At 36.2% G+C, this 23,218-nt stretch overlaps 1 protein-coding gene across 4 annotated transcripts in view; it reads left to right on the top strand.

Moving 5' to 3' along the window:
* Window positions 1–23,218, top strand: part of ATP2C1 (ATPase secretory pathway Ca2+ transporting 1) — a 184,806-nt gene that overhangs the window by 36,032 nt on the left and 125,556 nt on the right. For 2 of the 4 annotated variants that reach the window (XM_037844930.1, XM_037844929.1), the window contains one exon: window positions 27–208. The exons of the other annotated variants lie outside the window; for them this stretch is intronic. In XM_037844930.1, the coding sequence (XP_037700858.1) occupies window positions 203–208 (6 nt within the window). In that variant the 5' untranslated portion in view covers window positions 27–202. The remainder of the gene's footprint in view (window positions 1–26; window positions 209–23,218) is intronic. 4 annotated transcript variants of the gene reach the window in all.

Below are 23,218 nucleotides of genomic sequence, written 5' to 3'. Positions count from 1 at the left end.
GCCGCTTCTCCTGGTTTCTCTTGCAGATGCTGCTGCTAGGGGTGGTGGGAGCAGCCGTGGGACGCGTGGCCGGGAGCGGGGGTGACAGCCTGGGATTCCGGGGGCTTGTCTTCATTGTACTTCTCTCGTCCTTATTTCCACTGTGGCCGTGACTGACACTAAAGACTTTTAGCCATCAACCTAAGTGCAGTTTCGATGGAAAATGAAGGTAAAGGCCCCTGACAGACGGGTTGAAAACGCGGAGTTGAGGGTGTGGTGGTTTTCCTTTTAAGTTGCCTTTATTTTTCCACATTTTTATTTTCTTGACTTTATTTTTTCTTTTGCATATGAAGTGCGCAAGGATTTGTCTCCTTTGGGTATCTAGCCTTTATTTTGGTAACATGGGGCATTTCGGGGATTAAGATTCTTCAGGTGACCGAGCTTGATTCTCCTGTCCTGAGAAATGCATGTTTTCTTTAGCTTGGGGAATGGAAGGGAAGTTTTCATCTCAAATAACATCTATGAATGTTTAAACTGCTATTTGAAAGGAATCACCGAGGGGAAATGGAAATGGGGGTGGGGTGGGGCTGGAACTGTATCTCTGTATATTTGCATATCGAGCTTTGATATTAGATGTGACTTCATTTATAGGAAAGAAACCGATTTTTCCTGATTTTCAGCTTTGAAAAAAAACTCATTGCTCTTCAGTTTACATTTTAAGAAATGAGAGGTTCCACTAAAAAAACCAAAGCTGAATTTAATGAAATATTATGAGGTGATTTCTGATTTCCTTTTTAAACTTCCACCCTATTTCAGAACATCTTTTAGGAGGTTGACAGTGGAACCTGTTTTTCCACTGCGTACTGTGGACGCATTGGATTATCATTCACACGTTACTTGATTTCCTTGACCTCATATAAAATATTTAATGTTTTTCATACACATCACTGGTTATTTTTAAAAAGCATGAACAACCCTGAATAAAGGATATTTCTCCTGAAATAACCATGCTTATTCTTGGGACTGACTGTCTTGTGTTTGATAATCTTTTTTTTTTTTTTTTTTAGCTTTTTCACTGACTGCAAGATGCTATGAAAGATACTTATAAATTACAAATTTTCATCTTTTTTTTTTTTTTTGGTTTTCAAAATCTGTATGTGGTACAAAGGAGCTGCAGTTGAGCTAGCTAGCTGCTTTTCAGTTGTTTTTCTGTTGTTGAAAATGTAAGCTTGTCCTCCTAAGTAGGACTAGTAATTTAAAAATAGAGATTCCTTATAGATGCAGCAGTCTTTTTGCTGCCTGAGACCCTTAGGATATGTAGGAAATATAATGACAGCACGATTATATTGCCTAATTTTACACTGGAGGGATAATTGTTGGGAGACATTTTCTAACATTTAGTGTCTAACTACAGAGGAGTGAAAAACTGTCTAATCCGGTCTTTAGAAACAGCAATTGAAAGCAGTAATGGTTTTGTCTGCTGGTATGGAAAATCACTTTTCTGAGGTTTTTCCCTCATCTTTTATAGATTGAAAAAAGGCAAATTCATTCTGCACAAGAGAATATTAAATGTATTCATATACTGTTTCTTGGTAGTTGCATCTTAAATAACATCAAACTTAATGCATGCTGGTGAGTTCTGCTGTCATAATTTGAGGGTAGACTAAAGTAGGTCGGTTCTTAGATGTAGCTTTTAGTTCTTGATCTTTTAGGAGGAAGAGCTTGACTAATAAAGCTCTTTGACACACACATTATCTTTTCAGGTGGGAGAGAGTGGTTGTGAGATAGGAGTGAAGTACATGCTTGAGTCTGTATTTTATGGCCAAATGTGAATGATTTGGCCTCATAGTAAAACATTGCACATTTCCTAAAGACTTGTGGGGTTTTCTGCCTCATTATTATTGCCTATCAAGAGTTCATTTTGTCTGTTTTTTACTACCATAACATGTTTTTCCTTTTTTCATATTTAAACATTTTTGACAACTTGTATAGCTTAGAAGATTTCAAAAACTTTTGGTCATCTTGAAATATTTAGATTGATTTGCTTTCCTGTGTATATTTAGTATTTTCTTTTGATATGGTGTAGCAGTAATAGCTCAGGGGATGAAATAAAAATAGATTCAAATTTTGCCTTAACCATTTATACTCTGTGTGACTTTAGGCAAGTTAACTTTTGGAGTCTCCATTTCCTCATCTATACATTGGAATTGATATTTTGCTCACATAGTTGAGATGATTAAATGAGAAACCTTGAGGAAATTCTGTTGGGACAGAGGAGGGGAGAGTTTATGAACATGGGCTGTGGAGCCAGGCACCCTGATTTGAATGCTGCATCCCCACTTACCATTATTTGGCCTAATAAAAATTATTAAAGCTTTTTTTGTGTTTCAGTTTCTTCATCTTCAAACTGATGGGGTTGTTGTAAGTGTTTAGAACAATGCCTGGCTTATAATAGGTGCCCAATAAATTTTAATTGTTTAATGGTGTAGCACAGTGTGTGATGCATAATAATGTGCCAAGTGGTATTAATTATGTTGTTATGACAGTTGACTGTTGCAGGGAGAGCAGTAGTGGCCAAAATGCTGATGTGAAGTTGTCATTAATAAGGGATGGCCGGAGTGAAGGAATTTTCTATAGACTTAGGGCTTCAAGCCACAGAGTTAGAGCCAGGGTATCATTGTTGAAAGAGAAAGGCTTGTATTTGCATTGGGGCAGGTAGTTTTTCCTCCTGAAAACCTGAGAGGTTACTGTGCTTCTAAGCTTTTTCATCTTATCTTATTTTCTAAGTTTTTCTATCTGTAAATGGGATTATGGTGTAAGGAATAAATGAAACCTAATATGCAAAGTGCCCAGAACAATGGTGGGCAGACATTTAGGCTGGTGAGTGAGTGAATGATTGCTACTGATCCCCCCAAACAGACAAGCATTAGTAGGTATACAGATAAGTTATATCTCTAGGTGTGAAAAGGATAGGATTGATTGTGGCTCCCTGGAGCATGAGCATGAAGGTTCTTAGGTGTTTCAGGGTCTAAGAGGAGTGCGCAATGTTTATAGTGGTTGGAGGAGGGAATGGCTTCAACTATATGGTTCCCTTCTGTGACACTAGTATTTTCTTTGGCACTCAGTCTGTCAGGGCACACTCAGACTTTCCCAGCAAAGCTTGACTGGGTATTTAGCCTTAGCCTCCAGGATGCTTCATGGATACTTCCTGCCAGTGACTAGGAACATTTGAAGTTTTAATTTCCTGGAATTTCAGGGGCTGGTCCTACACTTCCAGTTTATAGGTTAGGGTTTTATTCAGATCTTTTGGAACTCCTTTTTGCACGTTTATCACAAATCCAAATGGACTCCGCTTAGGAACCTGGAATACACAAGTAAATGACTCTTCTGATTTTTAAAAATTAATTTCAGTTTAAAGGAATGACTTACTAAAAAAGACATTTCCGGCTGGAGAATTTTGCAAGTAGTTTTTCCTTTTCATTAATGCATTTATTTTTTAGAATGAATTTGTCTTAATTTGTCCTTTCTTATAGAGGTGAAAAACGAAATTTAATGCATATGAAACAATATAGCCTTATAATTTGACTAGTGACTGAAAATAAAATCTTCATGATTTCAAGACATGCTTAATTTGAGATTATAAACAGGGCTAATAGGTCTAGGGAATAAATTCCCCCTCTTTGGATAGCATTTGAAAATGATGTATTTGTATTTAAACTTCACTTTTTAAAATAGTTTTTTATTCCAAGTTAAAATTGTTTATCAGCTAGGAATGTCTCAAGGAAAGATTGTATTGGGATAGTTTGAGGAACTATAAGGAAAAGGGTTTGAGGAGCTACCTTAATTGTATTCCTTTAACTGAAAATAGTAAACCAGGTTATAAAAATATTTTATATCCTTAGGTGTGGAAAATGTTAATTTTATTTGCAGTCTTATAAATTAAATAGTATTCTTAATCAGCACTGCTGGAAAAGAGTTGAAACTAAAAGAGATAATGTATGTAACAGCATTTTTTAATGAGTTTTTAAATGAACTTTAATAAATATACGTAAGTGATAACTTTCAAAGTATGATTTAACAAGTAGTTGGAGAGCAAATTTCAAAGAATGTTATGGGTTACAGTTCCATAATTTCAGTTATTTCCATTGTAAACCATATATATAGAAAGCTGTTAACTTTTCAAAGCACAGCTCAACAAGCAGTTATATAGGTAATTTCAAAAAATGTTATGGGTTATAGTTCCACAGTTTCAGTTCTTTCCTCGTGAAATATAGGCTATATACAGAAAGGTGATAACTTTCAAAGCACAATTCAACAAATAGCTATAGAACAAATTTAAAAAAATGTTACCAGTTACAGTTCCACCATTTCAGTTATTTTCTTCTAGCTATTCTAATACCTAGCATCTAAAATATATATATATATATTCATGTAAAGTTTCAGTATTCTTAATCCTTTGTTAAATCCTGTCTGGTCTGTTGCTACCCCTTCCTCATTTAATGACTTTCTCGATTTTCAGGTGTGTCTAGGCAGTGACCACCCTGACTTGTTCATATTGAAAGGGGGTGTCTACATTATGGGAAAGGGAGCTGCATCTGGTTGTTGTTCTTAAACAGGCTGTTGCCTCTGAGTTTTAGGACTTGTCTGGCATAGGAACGCTGGTGGATTTAAATTTCTGAGAGATAAAACTCAGTGAGTGATTCCTTTATAGAATCTCAGATAGCGACCAAGGTATTTTTGGACTACTGTTGGGAAGGGCATAGCATACTGTGGCCATTTGGGATATCGAGCTGGAGCTTGCATAAGAGAAACCTCCAGGATAGCCACTCTACTCTGTTTGAGATCTCTTAGCCACTGTAACCTTATTTTGTTACCTTTCTTTTCCCCCTTTTGGTCAAATAGGCATTTTCAATCCCTCGATGCCAGGGCCATGCTCATTCCTGGGAGTTGTGTGACAGTATTTTATGAACTAATGATTTAATCCAGGCAGGGTGTGCTGCAGAGATTATTTGTAGGGAATAGCCCTCTGACATTTGAATCCTAAATACTTGATTGGTCTTAATGTTTTTATCATTAGTTTAGTGTCGGCAGAATTGTCGACAAAATAGTCACCTAGGAAAAAATTCCTTGGGATCCTAGGCTCGTTTTCTTTTCAGACCTTGCTTTTAGAAGGTTAACTTTTGTTTTAAAGATGAAAAGAACACCATGGTTTAAAATTAGCTGGGGTGAATTTTAAATTATACCATTGTTACAGGTAATATCTCTTAAAATATTTCTTCAGGATCAATTTAAAAGATCCCCCCACATTTACTTTTATTAAAGGACAAATTCTTTTTACAATAGTTTCAGGTTTCATTTGTGACAGTTTTCATATGGACAAGTGTTGGTAAAAGGCAGTAAATTAAAAACTTGTTGGGGGAGTTCTGAGGTTAATGCCATCATTTTATAGAGGATATGATTTCTTGAGAAGAATAAAGAATATAGCAGGATAAATTGATGCATTTCCTCCTCAATTTATATGACCAGTATGTATATATAGATATATTTAGAAAAAGTTTGAATGGCTATTGTAGGTTATAGACAGAAGGATATTAATAGCAGAGGTCAGAAGTATTACCCTAAGATAGCTGTAACTGGGCTTATAATTCAACTTCAGTCTCATGTATAAGAGAATGTATGGATTGAGGTTATTTAATAAACCTGTTATTTATAATTGTTTAAGTAATGTAAGGCCTTTTGGCTTGATTTTTGGTCATTTCATAAAGGTGCTGACCTAAATTTGTAGCTCCAAGAGGAAATGCAGTAATTTAGCATGATATATTCTTTTAGAAAACCCTGAGACATTGAAGCATACTTACAGAAATTTTCATTTTTATTCAGTATATTTTTTACTTAACCTGAGGAATATCTCAGCAGCACCCTAAATGTATTTGCCATTCTTCATTGTTCAGTCCTTTACAGGAAAACTCAGAAATAATAGCTGAAGCAGAAATACTCAGAATGTCACCCACTATGCTTTTTTTTAGCTGCAAATTTTATTGAGATATATTCTCACACCATAGAATCCATCCAAAGCCACCATACTTTTTCAAACATTTATTAAAAATGTGAAGTAAAAATTAAAAGTTTTGATTAGATTTCAGAAAGTGAACTTAAAGTTATCTTGATTATGGTGTCTTGAAGTAAAAAAGGATGCAGCATTTCCTAAGGACCAAATAGTACAATGAAGTTCTATGCCCAAGGGAGAGATCAGCTTTAAAACATGTCATGGATTTCCTCTCATCTTGAATCAGAACCTTTCATTTGTAATATAAATAAATTAGCTTTTTGATGCTGTAATTACATTTGTATGTATATTATTTGTATATATATATTTGCCTTTGTATGCAGTTATTTTACTAGATTTTGTTTGGCCATCTGTTTTAGAGTTTCCCTAGTGAAATACTTGCTTTACCTAACTTCATCTGGGTTTATACATTGGCAGGAGCAGAAATGCTCATAGGTTGAAACTTTGTCTTACCTTGTGTGCTCTGTTGAGTGTCAATTTTACATTCCCTTGGAGCAGGTGAAAGCAGCTCATGGCTCTAATGCCAGAAGTAGCATGCAAGCCACTTTTTAATGGCATGCAAACTAATCTCTATGATGTCTTTTCTTAATGCTTGTTAGGGCTGCTATTTATTGAGTTAACATCTGGCTTGTGAAACTAGTGTTTGTTATTCCTGCTTCCTTCCTCACCCTAGACAAAAGAGGATGTGGTCTTTGCTGACCAGTCTGTGAAGTCTACCTACTCTATATCCTAGAGGTTGATGGATCAGTTTATGGTATCTTGATATATATCCTTAATTCACTTGAGAGACCGAGAGAGGCTACTTTCTAATGATTTTTTTTTTCAGTGAGAGGATAAAGGTGTGTGTGTGTGTGTGGACTTGTATTTGAGTGATGGGAATGGACAGTAGGGATAATGAGAGAGACATTTTATAGGTCTAGCAGTTCTTGGGGGGTAACTAGATACAAGGAATGAAGGGAAGGTTGAGTCAGAAAGGACACAAGCTATCAAACCTAGATGAGTAGGTTAGTGGAGGTGCCACTGACTCTTTTTGGAGGAGTGAGCTGATTTGGGGCTAGTGAAGGTAGATTGTCATGATGTGTGTGCCATAGGGATGTGTATAGAGAGAGGTTTTAAATTGCACCTCACTTGGTCTGAAGATTGGAGTTCTAAGTGAGCTTCTGAGGGCAGAGGCCTTGTCTTTTATTCAGTGTGTTCAGGAATGAAGCTGTCGATTGAATGAAAGTGCTGGCTTCCTCACTCTAATCCAGTAGTTCTCACTTGAGGGTAATTTTGCCCCCCAGAAGATATTTGGCAGTGTCTGCACACCTTTTGGTTGTCACAATGGGGTGGGAATGGGGAATGGGGGCGGGGGGGGGGATGCTACTAGCATTTAATGAGTAGTGGCTGGGGATGCTGCTGAACGTCATGCAGTTCACAGGACAGCCCCCCACAACAAATGTCTGTGGTGCCAAGATTAAGAAACACTGTTCTAACGAAAGGCAAGAAAGTTAACTCCTCTAATGCTTGGTTTCTTAATTTTCAAAGGGATGATGATGCCTCTACCTCAGGTTTGTTAGGATTAAATAGGGAAAGGTGTATGTAAGAGCTGCTCAGCAAATGCTTATTTCCCTTACCTTGGTTGATGAGTAGATTTGGGGAGATTAATTTGGCCTAAACAACTTCTGATTTCAAAGTTCTTCGTATTTTTCTCAGAGGTGAAGGGGATGCCCAGAAAACCCATAGTAACTTTTATAATTAGGTAATGCTTTTCCCTTGGTTTTTATTTAGTTATAATTTTGACTCTACTTTGGTTTGGGTTTTGAGTATTTCATGATTTTTAATGAGCAGTACCCCAAAATACTGATATCTGGATTAAAAATTTGGATTAACCAATGAGATTAAACCCTTACTTTTACTTTTTAGCCTATAAATACATTTTAAGTATTATCTACCCCCTCTTAGAACTTTCTTGGTTTTGTAGCAATAAAGATAAGCAATGTCACTGTTCTTTGAAATGAAGACTGAAGTTATTTTTTTTGGCAAATGCTAAACATTCTGTATCTGTCATGCCCTTTCTCTTTTTATCTGTAAAATCCCAGCAGACAACCTCCCTGAACTCCTCAGATTAACTTATTAGAGTCTCCATTAGGTGGCTTTCTTTTGCTTGTAAAGTATTTTTTACAATTTTGGAAGGTGTGAATATTACCATTAGCTCCTTCACTCATACTGGATGGGACATATGCATTTTCCTTTCTAATGCTATTTCCTTGAAGGTGCATTCCATTCATAGCCTTACCGTTTTCAGGGTCTACTTGCATGTACATAGTTTTGTGACACTCTCATTTTTAGAGAGTTGCTGGAGAGTTCTTACTTTAGGAATGTGCTTTTGTCTTTCTATACTTAAATTTTCCCCATGTATAACATGGAATTAAGGGTACAGGTACTTGAGTTTAGTAAACTATTTATTAGGCCTTTACTAATGTGTCTTTTATTGATGGCAGCTGAATTTTAGAAGTAACATTCTTTTTGTTTTAAACATTAAAGTAAGATTATTTAAACATGCCATTCATTGGTTAGGAAAGTTAAATAGCTTTTGAGGAAAATTGTTTAAAAGGGAAAATAATGTATAAGTGATAGAGTACATTTTGTGGCAGCAGCCAAAGGAATTCTCATTCAAATTAGACCTATGGGATTCAAAATTTGGCAGCTTTTAATGATACTGAATTGTATCTGAAAATAAACTGCTTTTAGGGGCTCACATAACTCCCCATTGTACCTGTAGCTATTTAGGTCAGTAAGCACAGGGTGCAGAGGGTGCCATGGTCATCTTGGAGTTTGCATAGCCTGTAAAATTAAGCCCACCAATTAACTGCATTATGAAATGAATGTTCTTGGTCATATGGAGGTACTAGGAGAAGGTGTGAAGGAATCAGCCATTTGTTATTATGGTTAAATCTAGGTCATTGACATAGATTCCAAGGAAAGTGACATCTCTAACAAAGGAGCAACACTGTCTTTTTATTTATTTATTTAACTTTTCCCCCTAACAACTATAATATGAGTAGGAAAATAATTGTTGTCAACTGAAGGCTTTGAAAAAATCAGTTACATGTTTACTGAAAAATAACAAAATAGATTTAAAAAATATGTAACTTGTATGATTACCACATAGCCCATCATTGTACCAAATTTCTCTCAGGACCTAGAATAACTTATACAAAACTGACATATCAGTAAGTGGAGTATTATGTCCACCTTTTAACTCTATGATAGAAAAATGCTAAATTCTTTGGAAAGTGACAGTATAATCCAGGTGTAATTGTTCAGCTGTTGTATGTAAATCCAATTACAGAAGAAAGATTTGTTTTACTTTCAGAGGTTTTTCTAAAATCTCTTGAACTTTTTAATTGAAGTAAGTTTAGACTTGAAGTGTAGAGTTTCCGTTTACCCTTCTACCCAGTTTCCCCTAAAGTTAACCTTTTATTTAACCGTAGCACAATTATCAAAACTAGGAAATTAAAATAGATAAAATATCCATCTCTATATAAATTAAAAACTGTGAGTTCATACTGATGTTGCCATTTCCATTTCTCACACCTCAGGGCCCATTCTAGCCTTTTCTATTTTCTAGCCTTTTCCGTTTCCTTGTTACTTCTTCAAGAGTGAGAAACGTTTTAATCCACAGTATATTTACTTATTTGTTCAATCCTGATACACAAAAAAGTAGTTTCAGAATTGCTAACCCATTACCCTGTGATGGGGATTTATTCCAGCTATGGTTTAGTAACTGTAAGTTCTTAAAATCAGCCCCCTTCCCCCTCAAGTAAATTTTTCTTTTTCTTTGTTCTAGTTGCATAGTTTTTGACCCAAAGTCACCTGTAGGCTGAATGATAATTCTCTTACTGCTGGGGCAAATCATGAGTTAAATTATTTTCAGACCTTGTCCTTTACTTTTTGTTTTTGAGATGTAATTCACATACCATGAAATTCACCATTTTAAAGTATACGTTTTGTGGTTTTCAGTGTATCCAAAAGGTTGTGCATTGATGACTACTGTCTACATTTTCATCACCCCCAAAAGAAACTCCAGGTCCATTAGCAGTCACTCTCTATTCCCATCTTCCCTCATCTGACAACTACTAATCCACTCTCTGTTTCCAAGGATTTACTTACTCGGGACATTTTATATAAGTGGAATCATATGATATGAGACCTTTTGTGCCTGGCTTCTTTTACTTAGCATAATGTTTTCTAGGTTCATTTATGTTTAGTATGTATCAGTATTTCATTTGGGTTTTTTTTTTTTTTGGCTGAATAATATTCCATTATGTGGATGTAATGTATTTTGTTTAGCCATTCTTCAGTTGATGGACATTTAGATTGTTCCTACTTTTTATCTATTATGAATAACACTGCTGTAAACATTCATATACAAGTTTTTGGGTGAACATATTTTCACTTTTTTTGGGTGTATAATTATAAGTGGAACTGTTGGATCATATGGTAATTCTTAGTTTAGCTTATAAAGGAACTGCCACAGTGGCTGCATCATTTTAAATTCCCACGAGCAATGTAGGAGGGCTCTAATTTCTCTACAACTTCTCCAGTGCTTGTTATTTTCCACTTTTTTTTTTTAAATTTTATTTTGAAATAGATTCAAACTTACAGGAACACTTGCAAAAACAATACAAACCCCAAACATAGAACTCTAGCATACCCTGACCCCCCTCTCCTGATACCCCAGTCCACCAACTTTAACATCCTGTCACACCACCATTCTTTCTTTCCCTCCCTATTTATCATCCATCATCTATTGCTTTGTCTTCTGAACATATGAGAGCAAGCTGCACACATCCTTGAACAAACAATATAATTCACATATACATTTCCCATGAACATGAACATTCTTTTATGCATCCCATTAAGCACAGCTAGGAAGTTCAAGAAATTCAACATTGATACGAAGCTTACATTGTATACTTCCTTTTTTTTTTTTTCTTATGTCCTGTCTGTATCCCTTTGAGCCTCCTCTCCTCCATCCTCAGGTCCCATCCAGGATCATCCTTGGCATTTAACTGTCATCTATTTAGACTGTTTTTTTTTTTTTTTGCAATTGTGGAAACATATATACAGCCTAAATCTTCCCATTCCAACACCTCCCTAGCATTCCATTAGTGAGATTAATCACAGTTAGAATATTGCAAGGCTATCACCTTCCCACCATCCATTACTAGAAATTTCCCTTCACCCCAAACAGAAACCCTAAGCTCATTTCTTAACTCCCTATTGCCCCTTCCCCCACTTCTCGTAATCCATACTGTGCTTTTCATCTCTATGGTCATATTCTCTGATACTTTCTTTGTGTTTACTGTGGAGCTTAAATTTAACTTCTTAAATCTATAACAATCTTGTTTTTCTTTGATACCAACTTAACTTCAATAGGACACATAAACTATGTTCCTATACTCCACCATTCCCCCACCTTTATGTAGTTCTTGTCAAAAATTACATATTTTACTTTGAGTCCAAAACCACTGATTTATCATTACAGTTTATGTATTTCAGATCCTGTAGGAAGTAAATAGTGGAGTTATAAATAAAAAATACAGTAATATTGGTATTTATATTTACTGTGTGATCTTTACTGGAAATCTTTATTTCTTCATGTAGTTTCGGTCAATTGTTTAGTGTCCCTTCCTTTCAGCCTGCTCAACTCCCTTTAGCATTTCTTACAGGACTGATCTACTGGTGATGAAGTCCCTCAGCTTTTGATTATCCATGAATGTTTCCATCTCCCCCTCATTTTTACCCTCCATGGGTTTGTGAATTCTCCAAGTCTCTGATGGTTATTGACTTCTATTTGTATTCCATTGTGGTCAGAGAATGTGCTTTGAACAAATTCAATTTTTTAAATTTATTGAGGCTTGTTATTATGTCCCAGCATATGGTCCATTCTGGAGAAAGATCCATGATCACTAGAGAAGAATGTGTGTCCTGGTGACCTGGGATGTAATGTTCTATATATGTCTGTTAAATTTTTCTCTCTCTCTCTCTCTGTCCTTTCTTTGAATCTCTGTCGGTAGGGTTCCCTTTAGTATCTCAAGTAGGGCAGGTCTTTTATTAGCAAAATCTCTCAGCATTTGTTTGTCTGTGAAAACTTTAAGCTCTCCCTCAAATTTGAAGGAGAGTTTTGCTGGATAAAGTATTCTTGGTTGGAAATTTTTCTCTCTCAGAATTTTCAGTATGTCATACCACTGCCTCCTCGCCTCCATGGTGGCCGCTGAGTAGTCACTACTTAGTCTTATGTTGTTTCCTTTGTATGTGGTGAATTGCTTTTCTCTTGCTGCTTTCAGAACTTGCTTCTTCTCTTCAGTATTTGACAGTCTGATCAGAATATGTCTCGGAGTGGGTTTATTTGGATTTATTCTATTTGGAGTTCCCTGGGCATTTATGCTTTGTGTATTTATATTGTGTAGAAGGTTTGGGAAGTTTTCCCCAACAATTTCTTTGAATACTCTTTCTAGACCTTTACCCTTCTTTTCTCCTTCTGGGACACCAATGAGTCTTAAATTTGGACGTTTTATTTTATCTATCATATCCCTGAGATCCATTTCGATTTTTTCAATTTTTTTCCCCCATCCTTTCTTTTGTTCTTTCATTTTCTGTTCTGTGGTCCTCGAGGATGTTGAGTTGTTGTTCACCTTCCTCTAATCTTGTATTATGAGTATCCAGAGTCTTTTTAATTTGGCCAACAGTTTCTTTTATTTCCATAAGATCTTTTGTTTTTTTTATTTACTGTTGCAATTTCTTCTTTATGCTCTTCTAGGGTCTTCTTTATGTCCTTTATATCCTGTGCCATGCTCTTCTTCATGTCCTTTATATCCTGTGCCATCCTCTCATTGTTTGTCTTTAGTTCTTTGATTAATTGTGCCAAATACTGTATGTCTTCTGATCTTTTGATTTGGGTGTTGGGTTTGGGTTCTCCATATCGTCTGGTTTTATCATCTGTTTTAAGATTTTCTGTTGTTTTTGGCCTCTTGTTATTTGCTTTACTTGATAGGGTTCTTTCAGGTTATAAAAAATACCAGTCTCTAATTTGTCAGGTCTACAGCTTGGTGGCATACACTTTCTCTAACTAACCAGCAGATGGCGTACGTGAGTCACCTGGTCTGCTCAAGTCAGTTCTCCCCAACTTTGTCTTTGTGGTGTGTGGGGATCTGACTTGTGGGGTTCAGTTGGTGCACTAAGTTTTGGTGTGTTGTTGGTGCTGTCTGCCCTGAATGTGTGTTGTGTGTCTGGGTGGTTAAGGAGGCAGGGCAGCTTTAATAATCAAACCTCCCAGGTGTTCCCGGAGAGTTAAGGCTGTTGCCAGAGTCTGGGCCTTCATTTCAGTCTTGCCACAGATTGTGTCTGCCACTGACCCACAAGTCCTTGGTATTGGCATAGGGTCCCTAGCATTTCCAAACAGGTCCCCCTTCTCAGCTGTGCTCTTCCAGGACCTCTGCTGAGGAAACGTTGTGCCACGTCACAAGTGCGTGCCAACCCTCCAGGGAAGCCCTGGGCCGCCGGGCCGTGCAGGGGTGTTCCCAGCCTGATGTAAAGATGGTTGAATGGGGCATGTTAATTTCCCCCTTTTCGCACAGCTCTGCCTTCTCAGCTCTGGGACAATTAGCTGTGGGTGCACTAAAGGCCACTGTCCATGGCCGATATTGTGGCGTGTGTGTGATGCTGCGGGAAACACTCCCCGTCACACTGGGTTTCTTGGCATGGCTCTGGGCTGTGGGTCCGGCCCCGGGCAGGAGTGTCCCCACCCTGCCGGGGAGATGGCTGCAAGGGGCGCGGTTTCTTTCTCCTTTTGGCTCTCCTCTGCCCCCCTGGCCCCGAGACAATCAGCAGTGAGTGTGGGAAGGGCTATCCTCCACGCCAGACACTGAGGCGTTGGTACAGCCCGCTCTTGCTGTGTTTCACTGCATGGTTCTCCTCATCATATCCGCAGCCGCTCCCGGGGTTTTTTTTTTTTTAATAGAACTAGTCTGTCTCCAAATGCCAACCCATGGTTTCCCCACACTGCAGCATGGCCGCCGGACTTTCAGCCGGCTCACTCACTTGTTTCAGAATGCAGACTCCCGGTTTCACCAAATGCACGGTCCGTGTGGATTTAGCAGATCTTGTCCGGTTGGTGCATCGCTGGAACTGGTGTTCTGAGTCACTTTCTGGTTTTTATCTAGTATTTTTCACAGAGGTGTTTTTTGCCCTGTCTCACCTAGCCACCATCTTAGGTTCCTCCCCAGAGATTCTCCACTTTTTTTTAAAAAAACTTCTTATAGTAACATACATACATCTCAGTTTTCCATTTGACCATTTTCAAGTGTAAGATTTAGTGGTGTTGATTATATCCATAATATTGCGCTACTGTTCTCAGAGTAGTTTTAATTTGCATTTTGTTAATGACTAATGTCAAAGCATCTTTTCATGTGCTGTTGGCCACTGGCATATCTTCTTTGGAGAAGTCTATTCAAACCCTTTACCATTTTGTAACTTGGTTATTTGCTTTGTTTTTTCATTGTTGAGTTGTAAGGGTTCTTTATGTATTCTTGATACTAGACTTTTATTTTTTATATGATTTGCAAATATTTCTCCCATTCTGTGGGTTATCTTTTCACTTTCTTGGTGGTGTCTTTTGGCATTAATTTTAATGAAGATTTACACCTATGTTTTCTTCTAAGAATTTTATAGTTTAGTTCTCACATTCAGGTCTGGTTCAGTTTGTGTTTTTTTTTTTGTGTATGGTGTGAGGTAGGAGTCCAACTTCGTTCTTTAGCATGTGGAAATCCAGTCATCCCAAGACAAGATTATTCTTTCCTCATTTGTCTTGGCAACTTTGTTGAAAATCAGTTGCCCATAACTGTAAAGGTTTATTCTGAGCTCTCAGTTCTATTCTGTTAGTCTGTACATATGTCTGTTCTTATGCCAGTGTAATACTGTCTTGATTACTGTAGGCTTTGTAGTAAGTTTTGAATCTTACTACAGTTTTGAATCTACTAAATCTACTAAAGAGAGACCTTCCTCTCTTTACTTTTTCAAGATTGTTTTGACTATTCAGGTTCCCTTGCGTTTCTATATGAAATTTAGGATCAATTACAGTTTCACTTGTAATTATACACCCAAGAGAACTGAAAACATACCATTTCGGTTAAAAAAAGAAAAGCAGTTGGAATTTTCATAGGGATTTTATTTAATTTTCCTTCCCTTTTGAGGCTACATTGTTCCTGTAGGTACAAATGTAAGAGTATCTTTTTGAGCATTTGTGTGTCACCTTATTCTAGGTAACTATACAAAGTGGCTTTAAAAGCTTGAGTTAGTCCTATTATTTATTCCTTGCTCTGTCTGTCTCCTTTAAGAATACTTCATGGGGGAAATGATGAATTATTCAATAAATGATATAGAAATAGCTAGCTAACTTAGAAAAAAAGTTGTAAAGCTGGAGTGGCTTTTTAAAAACTAAGCATGAGATGAAACCCCAAAACCATAATGGAAAAGATTGAAACATTTGATTGTAAAAATTTTTACAGAGAAAGAAAAAATCCCATAAAATCAGTAGACAAACTACAAACCAATGATAAAAATAATTGATATAAATGACAAAGGGCTATTGCCCTACTGAAGGCTTTTTAAATCTATAAGGAACAGCCAGTAAGTTGTAGAGAAAGAGGGCAGAAGGGCATGAACAAAGAGTTCACCAAAATAGATGCAGATGGCAAAGAGATACTTGAAAAGATGCTCAACCTCAGTAAAAAAAGAAATGCAAATTTAAACAAATTAACCATTTTCCACTCATCCGATTGGCAAAAATTAAAAAGTATGATGACGCCTAGTCTAGGCTAGATTGCAGGAAAAATGTCCTTGAAGGCTATTTAGTAATAATTGTAACAATACAAATACGTTTACCCAAGAGTTTGTTCTTGCACAGGCATACAGAGAGGTTTGTATAAGGGTGTTCACTGCAGCAGTGTTGATAATAGCAAATGACAGGAACTGACCCAAATGTTTCTTATCAAGAAGGCTAGTTAAATGTGGATACTACTATATAATGAAATGCCCTGTGAGCCATTAAAGAGAATAAGACAGAGCAGTATGTATGGTGAAGTAGGAAGAGGTCCAAGATACACTGAGTGAAGGAAAAAAAAAAGTTATTGTGTGGTTCCACTTATTAAAGAAACAAAAAAAGCCCAAAACTTATACACACACCTGCATAGAAAATGTCTGGCAGTATACATAGAAACATTTAACAGAGCTTGTTTCTGGGTAGTAGAACTGGGGAGATGGGCTTGTTAAATTAAACCCTTTCTTATTACTTGGCTTTTCTTTTTAAAAAATCGTTAAAAATGACATAGTATAATTAAAATTCCTTTCAGAATAAGAGATTTGTTCTGTCAATTTAATAATTTTGTGTTTAATCCCTGTTGGTCTCCAGAGGTAAATGCATTTTTTTTTTTGATGATTTTTATTGCTGTACTGAAAGTGGATTAGAATTGGCTCTTGGATACAAATATTTAATAACATTTAGAATCTTCTGTTTCATTCTTAAGCATTGTGAGTGCAGGGGAAAAATATGATTTATCTTTTAAGAGCTCTGATTATGTTAGTTTTTAATTCATCAAATGAGGAATATTTAATTGCTGGTCTACATTGTAGTCTGGCTATGCTACTGTTCTTTGGTTCCATGTACTCTTGAGGCTAATTTATTTTCAGAAACCTTAGTATCACAGACGGTAAAGAAGGCAGTTGGATTTCCCAGTGCCTTGTCAAACCATACTTAAAATGTTAGAGTTAAATAGAGGGGACTGACTTCTCTTCCCTTATAAAAACCCCCGACATTGTTCTCTGGAAAGTTTTTGGTGATTAGAAACTCTCTACTTTTATCTCTTGATTCTTTTTCTGCCCTTAATCTAAGCAGAATGTGCTGTTTCATATAACAGTTCTAAAATATTTGAAGGTACTCGTTATATCCTTTATTTGTTTAGAAACTTTTATTTAAATGCAGTTAATGGTCAAATGCTGTCCTTCATAATTTTCTTTCCAGGCCAAATATTCTTAACTTTTCCTTCCACCAGTCTTCTTAAGACTGTGTTTCTGGAATGTCACCCTAGTATGCCATGCTTCAGAGGAGGTTCTAATGATGCTGTAAACAGAATAGAAGCCTCAAGTTGTGTTTGGATTGGTGTAGAGTATACTCTGGGCTCATTACCTGGTTTGGTCTAAAAGTTGTGCTTCTCATAATGCAGTTTAAGATGATGTCTATCTTTTTAGCAATAGGTTTATACTGAAAATTTTATAGCTCTTTAGATGGTGCTTGAAGTCAGCTTACCCATGTGTGTATCTGAATTGTTTTTGTAGAGGCTTATCTGCTACTTTAGTAGTAGGTTTTTATATGTATCTGTAAAAAGAATATACTTACATATGTGCTTTTGTAAATGTGGAGGTGGTGGTATACTGCCTCTACTCACTAGTTCAGTGTGATAAACTCATTAGAATTTTGTTTTGGTTGTGAGGGAGGTGGCCACCTTTCCCCAGCCTTAAGTTGATGTCATCTTTAATAAACATGCTATTTAGGTATTTATCTGAGTTGTTGATAAAATATTAAGCAGGATAGAGCCTAGTGACACATCACACTTTGTGGCCCTGAGTTGTTAATACTGTTGACTCACCTAGCCCAAATCCACCCATGTGTTATCATTTGAGTCCAGTGCCAATTGAGAGAATTTGTAAAATGTCTTATCGGCATCAGAAGATTCCTGCCTCAGTATTCTAACCTTGTCAGAAGTTCTTAGTAGACACAAACTGGTTTAAAATGGTAATCACCTTCTCCTTTTCAAAAATTTGAGAAATCATCTGCTGTATCTGTTTGAGATTTTTTGCTCTGTATTTGAGGTGGGACAGGAAGGGGAGAAATTCTTTGCACCAAGGTTATTTTTTGTTAAAAAGAAACTTTGTGCCTAGAAGATTTTAAATCTAGTTTAACCATATGAAAGTTAGTTCCTCTGAACTGGATTTGGTTTGGAGTTTTTTGGATTACCTGATTAATTTAAGTTTAGTGTAATTGTTAAGAGGGTATTAGAGTTAGATCTTGGGTTCAGTTCCTGGCTGTATGTGACTTACTGGTTTGTTTTTATCTTGGGAAAGTTATTTAACTTCTATAATCTTTTAATTTCCTCATCTGTAAAATAGAAAAAAATGCCCCTTCAAAGGGTTCTTTTATTTAAAATTAAAAAAAATAACATATAGACAATATATAATTTCCCATTTTAACCACTTTCATGTGTACAACTGAGTGATATTAATTGCATTCTCAAAATTGTCCCACCATCACCACCATCCATTACCAAAACTTCTTCATCAATCCCAACCAAAAGTCTGTACTCATTAAGTAGTAATACCCTGTTTACCAACCTCCTTCCTTCCTGCCAGCCCCTAGTAACTTGTAATCTACTTTCTGTCTCCATGAATTTTCATATTCTAGGTGTTTCATATAAGTGAAATCATGTATTTGTCCTTTTCTGTCTGGGTTATTTCACTTAGCATAATATTTTCAAGATTCATCCATGTTGTAGTATGTTTCAGAACTGGATTTCTTTTTATGGCCAAATAATATTCTATTGATTGTATAAACCGCATTTTTTTTTTTAATCCATTCATTTGTTGATGGACACTTGAATTTCTTCTTTTTGGCTATTGTGAATAATGCTACTGTGGAAATTGGTGTTTAAGTATCTGATGAAGTCCCTATTTTCAGTTCTTTTGGATATTTAAATTGCCAGGTCATATGGTAATTTTATGTTTAACTTTCTGAGGAACCATCAGACTGTTTCCGTAGCACTGCAGCATTTTAAATTCCCACCAGTAATGTATCAGTGTTCTTGTTTCTCCACATCCTGGCCAATACTTGTGTTTTCCATTTTTTAAAACTAATAATAGCTCTCCTGTTGGATGTGGAATGTTGACTCAGTCTTTTCATTGCCCTTATCTTTTACCTTCCACCTCCCTTTCCCAGGGTATACTTCAGACAGGGAACATGACTTTCAATAGAAAGATGTCCAGTTGATGAAAAAGTATGAGATCACCCACATATTCTGCAGTTATTTATAATGCAGAGCAAACTGTGCATTAGCACTAGGAGGAAAGCAGTTGGACTGCTGAATCTTCCTTTGACTCATAGGAGAGTTTTTTCCCCAGTATAGATCAGGCAAGAATAGGCTGGAGGTATTTTGAAAGAAAAGAAATTGTTTGAATTCATTGGGATTAATTCAGTCTTAATTATGGCAATGAGCAGTTGTAGTTCAGGGACATAGTGTTAGTTGAAACAGTTGAGGAAGGAATCTGTTTGTTTAGATCAGTTATTCATTTATCCTTTTGTTTATTTAACCAACAGTTGTTGAGTACCACCTCTGAAGCCAGGCATGGTCAACATTTGTTTGTGTGACCGGCAGTTCCTGTAGCCATGGATACTACAGGGTAGTGGAGGGTAAAAGATGTGCCAACAGTATGTTTGGAGGGGCTGTGATAACCTGCCATGTGATTAGTTAGTTCAGAGTTGCGAGGAGGTGTCACAAAAAAGGTTCAGAAGGAGTGAGGCCTGAAAGCTTAGTAGGGAATGGGGTGGGCAGGCTCGATCTGGTCCTTCCGGTCTCCAGAGAAGATGGGCTGCAGGAATTCAGGCAGAGGGGCTAGGGTGATAGACTTCTTCTCTCATATAGGCCACTTAAAGTACTATGGTTTTGGACTTCATATTTAGCCAGCCATCTCTAAGGCTTTCTGAGTAAATGTAAATCCAGTTGTCACTACTAGGTAAATGAGTTATGTATCCTGCTAATAATAGGGGATTAGTCTTTTTTTTATGTGAAGGGCAGCATTATTAGAACATGTAAAGCAAACTCTTATTTATGACAAATAGCAAAATATTTAAGTACTGCATAGCTAATAGGTCTCATTCCTTTTAGAGACAGTCATGGAGTACAAGTGTTTAAAGGGAGGTAGGAGCTATGATTTCCTTGGGGGGTGGACACAGATTTGATTGTTTAATAGAGCTAAAGTTTTAATTTGTATTTTCTTTTTTCCTTTGCTTTTCAAAACCACTGTGTATTATTGCAATACCAGTTTCTTTTGCCTTGGAAGAAAAATAGCTGGTATCAATGCAGGCAGAATTCCAATTGGCTGACTAATGAAGGTGGAGGATTGTCTGAATCTTTGATGTCTTATTCTGTGTAACTTAACCCCTCAGTTCTCTTTATTTTTTTATTATCCATATACAAAAGTGGCGTTTTCTAGTCTCCCTTTCTTATTCATGTCAGGGATTGGTTTTTCTAAAAAATGGCTCTTGTTAGTCAGTGTATACTGATCAGGAATTCTTTTTCCTGATTGCTTTCCTGAAGGAGTTAAGGTCATGGGTTAACAGAAACAAAGCATTGAGTAGCAGATTCTATATGAAGAATAAATATAACTGCTTATTCAAAGGGCATTCTTTTTAAAACAGCAGCTTAATAACATGAGCTCCTTTGAATTGGTTTGTTTGTTTTATGTAAGACCTTATTTTTACTTGAGCTATAGATGGTTTACAATTGTATTCAACTGACAACAGTTGGGAATGAATGCCAGAGTCTATTTGTCAATCTTGCTTAAAGGTGAAATTCTGAAAACATTATGAAATACTTTTTACTTGAACATTTCAAAAAAATCTAAATCTCAGATTCAGATGGGTGAAATTTGACTAGAGAATATGATTGGTTTCCTGTTGCATTTTTGCTGGAAATAGGTATAGATTTCCCTTATTAAGCACTTCAGGAAGGATTTTGTTCCTGAAGAAGTGTGTAGATCTAAATTTGTTCAAGTTGGAGGAAATGTGGAAAATATAGCTAAACTTAGATAGGGTCTGTGATCCTGTTTTCTAATCCGTGCATGCCATATGGGTTAAGAAATGAACTATATTTTCCAAAGAAGGTGAGGAAGAACCAAGAAGGATTCTTTCAGTGTAGTAGTGGTATTGCCAGAAGGGTGGCAGAGGGCTGTCAACATCTTTTACTAGGGTTAAACATCAACCAAATGGCTCAGGGGAAAAAAAGTCTGGTTGCCACCATGTAAATCTTATTGAGTGTACAATGGACTAGAGATGCAGAAGTGAAGGTTAGCAGAAATGAAGGTTAGTGGGATTATTCATGTTATATATACATTATATATGTATATATATTTTAAACCATTTTTACCTTTTTAAGAAAGTGTTTAGCATTCTTGTAAGTATGAGATAGGTAAGAGTGGTAAGTGATAAAGTCTACTTCAGGAGAGGGAGAAAGTTGTAATATGTGGGGTAAAGTTGAGATTGAGGGGATGGATTTAAAATATTAAATTTGAAGGGCTACAGCTATGGGAGGAAATAGCAGGACTTTGATAGAAACTGCTGTTTCAGATTGGGCTTTTATTTTGGAGAAAAATGTTTACCTTTTCATTTCTGCTCACTTCTAGAGTTTCCTGAAGAAGAAACCCTTGTTTTTAGTCTTTTAGATATTTGATGATGTTAATATGCTGATGATTTGTGAATTCTGCATTAGAAGTTTCAGCTATAGGAAGTAGATCAGACCTACCAATATTCTTTGTTGCATGCATACTTCTGACCCTTATTTTGAATGTTTCTGATAATGTGTGCCAGAGCAATGAACTAGATTTATTTGCTCAGTTTATAAATATCAGAACCCAATTCATTAGACTGGAAAGTAGCATCATTGGATTTTGTAGTTATAGCTAAGCTATACTGCTACTTCTCCTTGAGGTTCTATATTTTCAATCTTGATATTGAAGCTTAAAGTTACATTGTGTAATATTTAATCAGTAAGCCCTGATTTATTGAGTACCAAATGGTTCATGGAACTAGGTATTATAGTTCCTTCTTAAAATGTGGAAAAGAATGACTCAAAAACCAGTAACAGTAAAAGATTGATACATTTGACTACATAGAAATTTTTTGCATGGCAAAAAACAAAGTGAAGACAACCGATAGACTGGGGAAAATGTCACAATATGTAAGATTCCTCGTCACAGTGAGATCCCTAGTATATAAAGAACTCTAAAGATTGAGAGAATAAATTATAAAAAACTGATAAAAATGATTAAATGGCACAAAGAGATAATTCCCCAAAGTAGGCCCCTTAAACATATGAAATTATTTTGAAATTATTTCAAAATCATTCCTAATTAGAGAGAAATTCAAATTAAAATATAGAGGCACCTCTTTTCACCTATCAGATTGGCACAAATTAGAGTATTTTTATTGGCAAGGCTGTGGGGAAACACATATATTGCTGGTGAGAAGGCAGTGGTATAAATAACTCTCTTTGAGAAGAATTTGTTAATATCCATTAAAACCCTACATAAGCATTTGCCTTTTGACTATCAGCCTCACTTCTAGGAATTTACCCTGAAGATTTACCTCCAACAATATGAAAGTATATGTGCAGGATTTTTCATGGAACATTGTTTTCTGTCTCATACAAGGAATAGTTGAATAAACTACAGTACATTCATATAGTGGAGTACTATGTAGCTATAAAAAGAATGAGGAAGAACTATACTGATTTCTAGGATATATTGTTAAATTAAAAAAGTATTTATCGAGTATGTTATCTTATATAAAGGAACAGGAAACAAAATGAATACATATCTGCTCATTTGTGAAAAAGGAAATAGGAAGGATAAACTAGAAACTAATGAGATTGTGGTGAATCTAAAGAGGATGGGGTGGAAAGGGATTGAAAGGATGGTGGAGTATGACTCTTCTCTGCTTACACCTTTTTAGAATAGTTTTGACTTTTAGAACTAAGTTAATGTTTCATATACTCATAAATAAGATGGATAAGAATGGGGGAGAGGAGAGAAAAAAATCCCACATGGAATATTGCAAACCTGAAGCAAATAAACCTAACTGTATTTCAGATGATTAACAACCACACTAAAGGGTTATCTTCATGGGGAGACATGGGAGAAGTAACCTAAGTAACTTTGGAAATACAGTATTTGACTATATAATCTAAAGTCAAAGACAAAAAGAACTATAAACCTGAGGCTAAAGACAAAAAGAACTGTACTCAAATGTAGTGTACTAGTTAGATTTTTTTCACAATGGTATGGATACCAATTCCAAAACTA

The sequence above is a fragment of the Choloepus didactylus genome, chromosome 1, assembly GCF_015220235.1.
Source record: "Choloepus didactylus isolate mChoDid1 chromosome 1, mChoDid1.pri, whole genome shotgun sequence".
NCBI lineage: Eukaryota > Metazoa > Chordata > Mammalia > Pilosa > Megalonychidae > Choloepus > Choloepus didactylus.
Note: the sequence above shows the minus strand (reverse complement) of the source record. Positions and strands in the feature narration are given on the sequence as shown.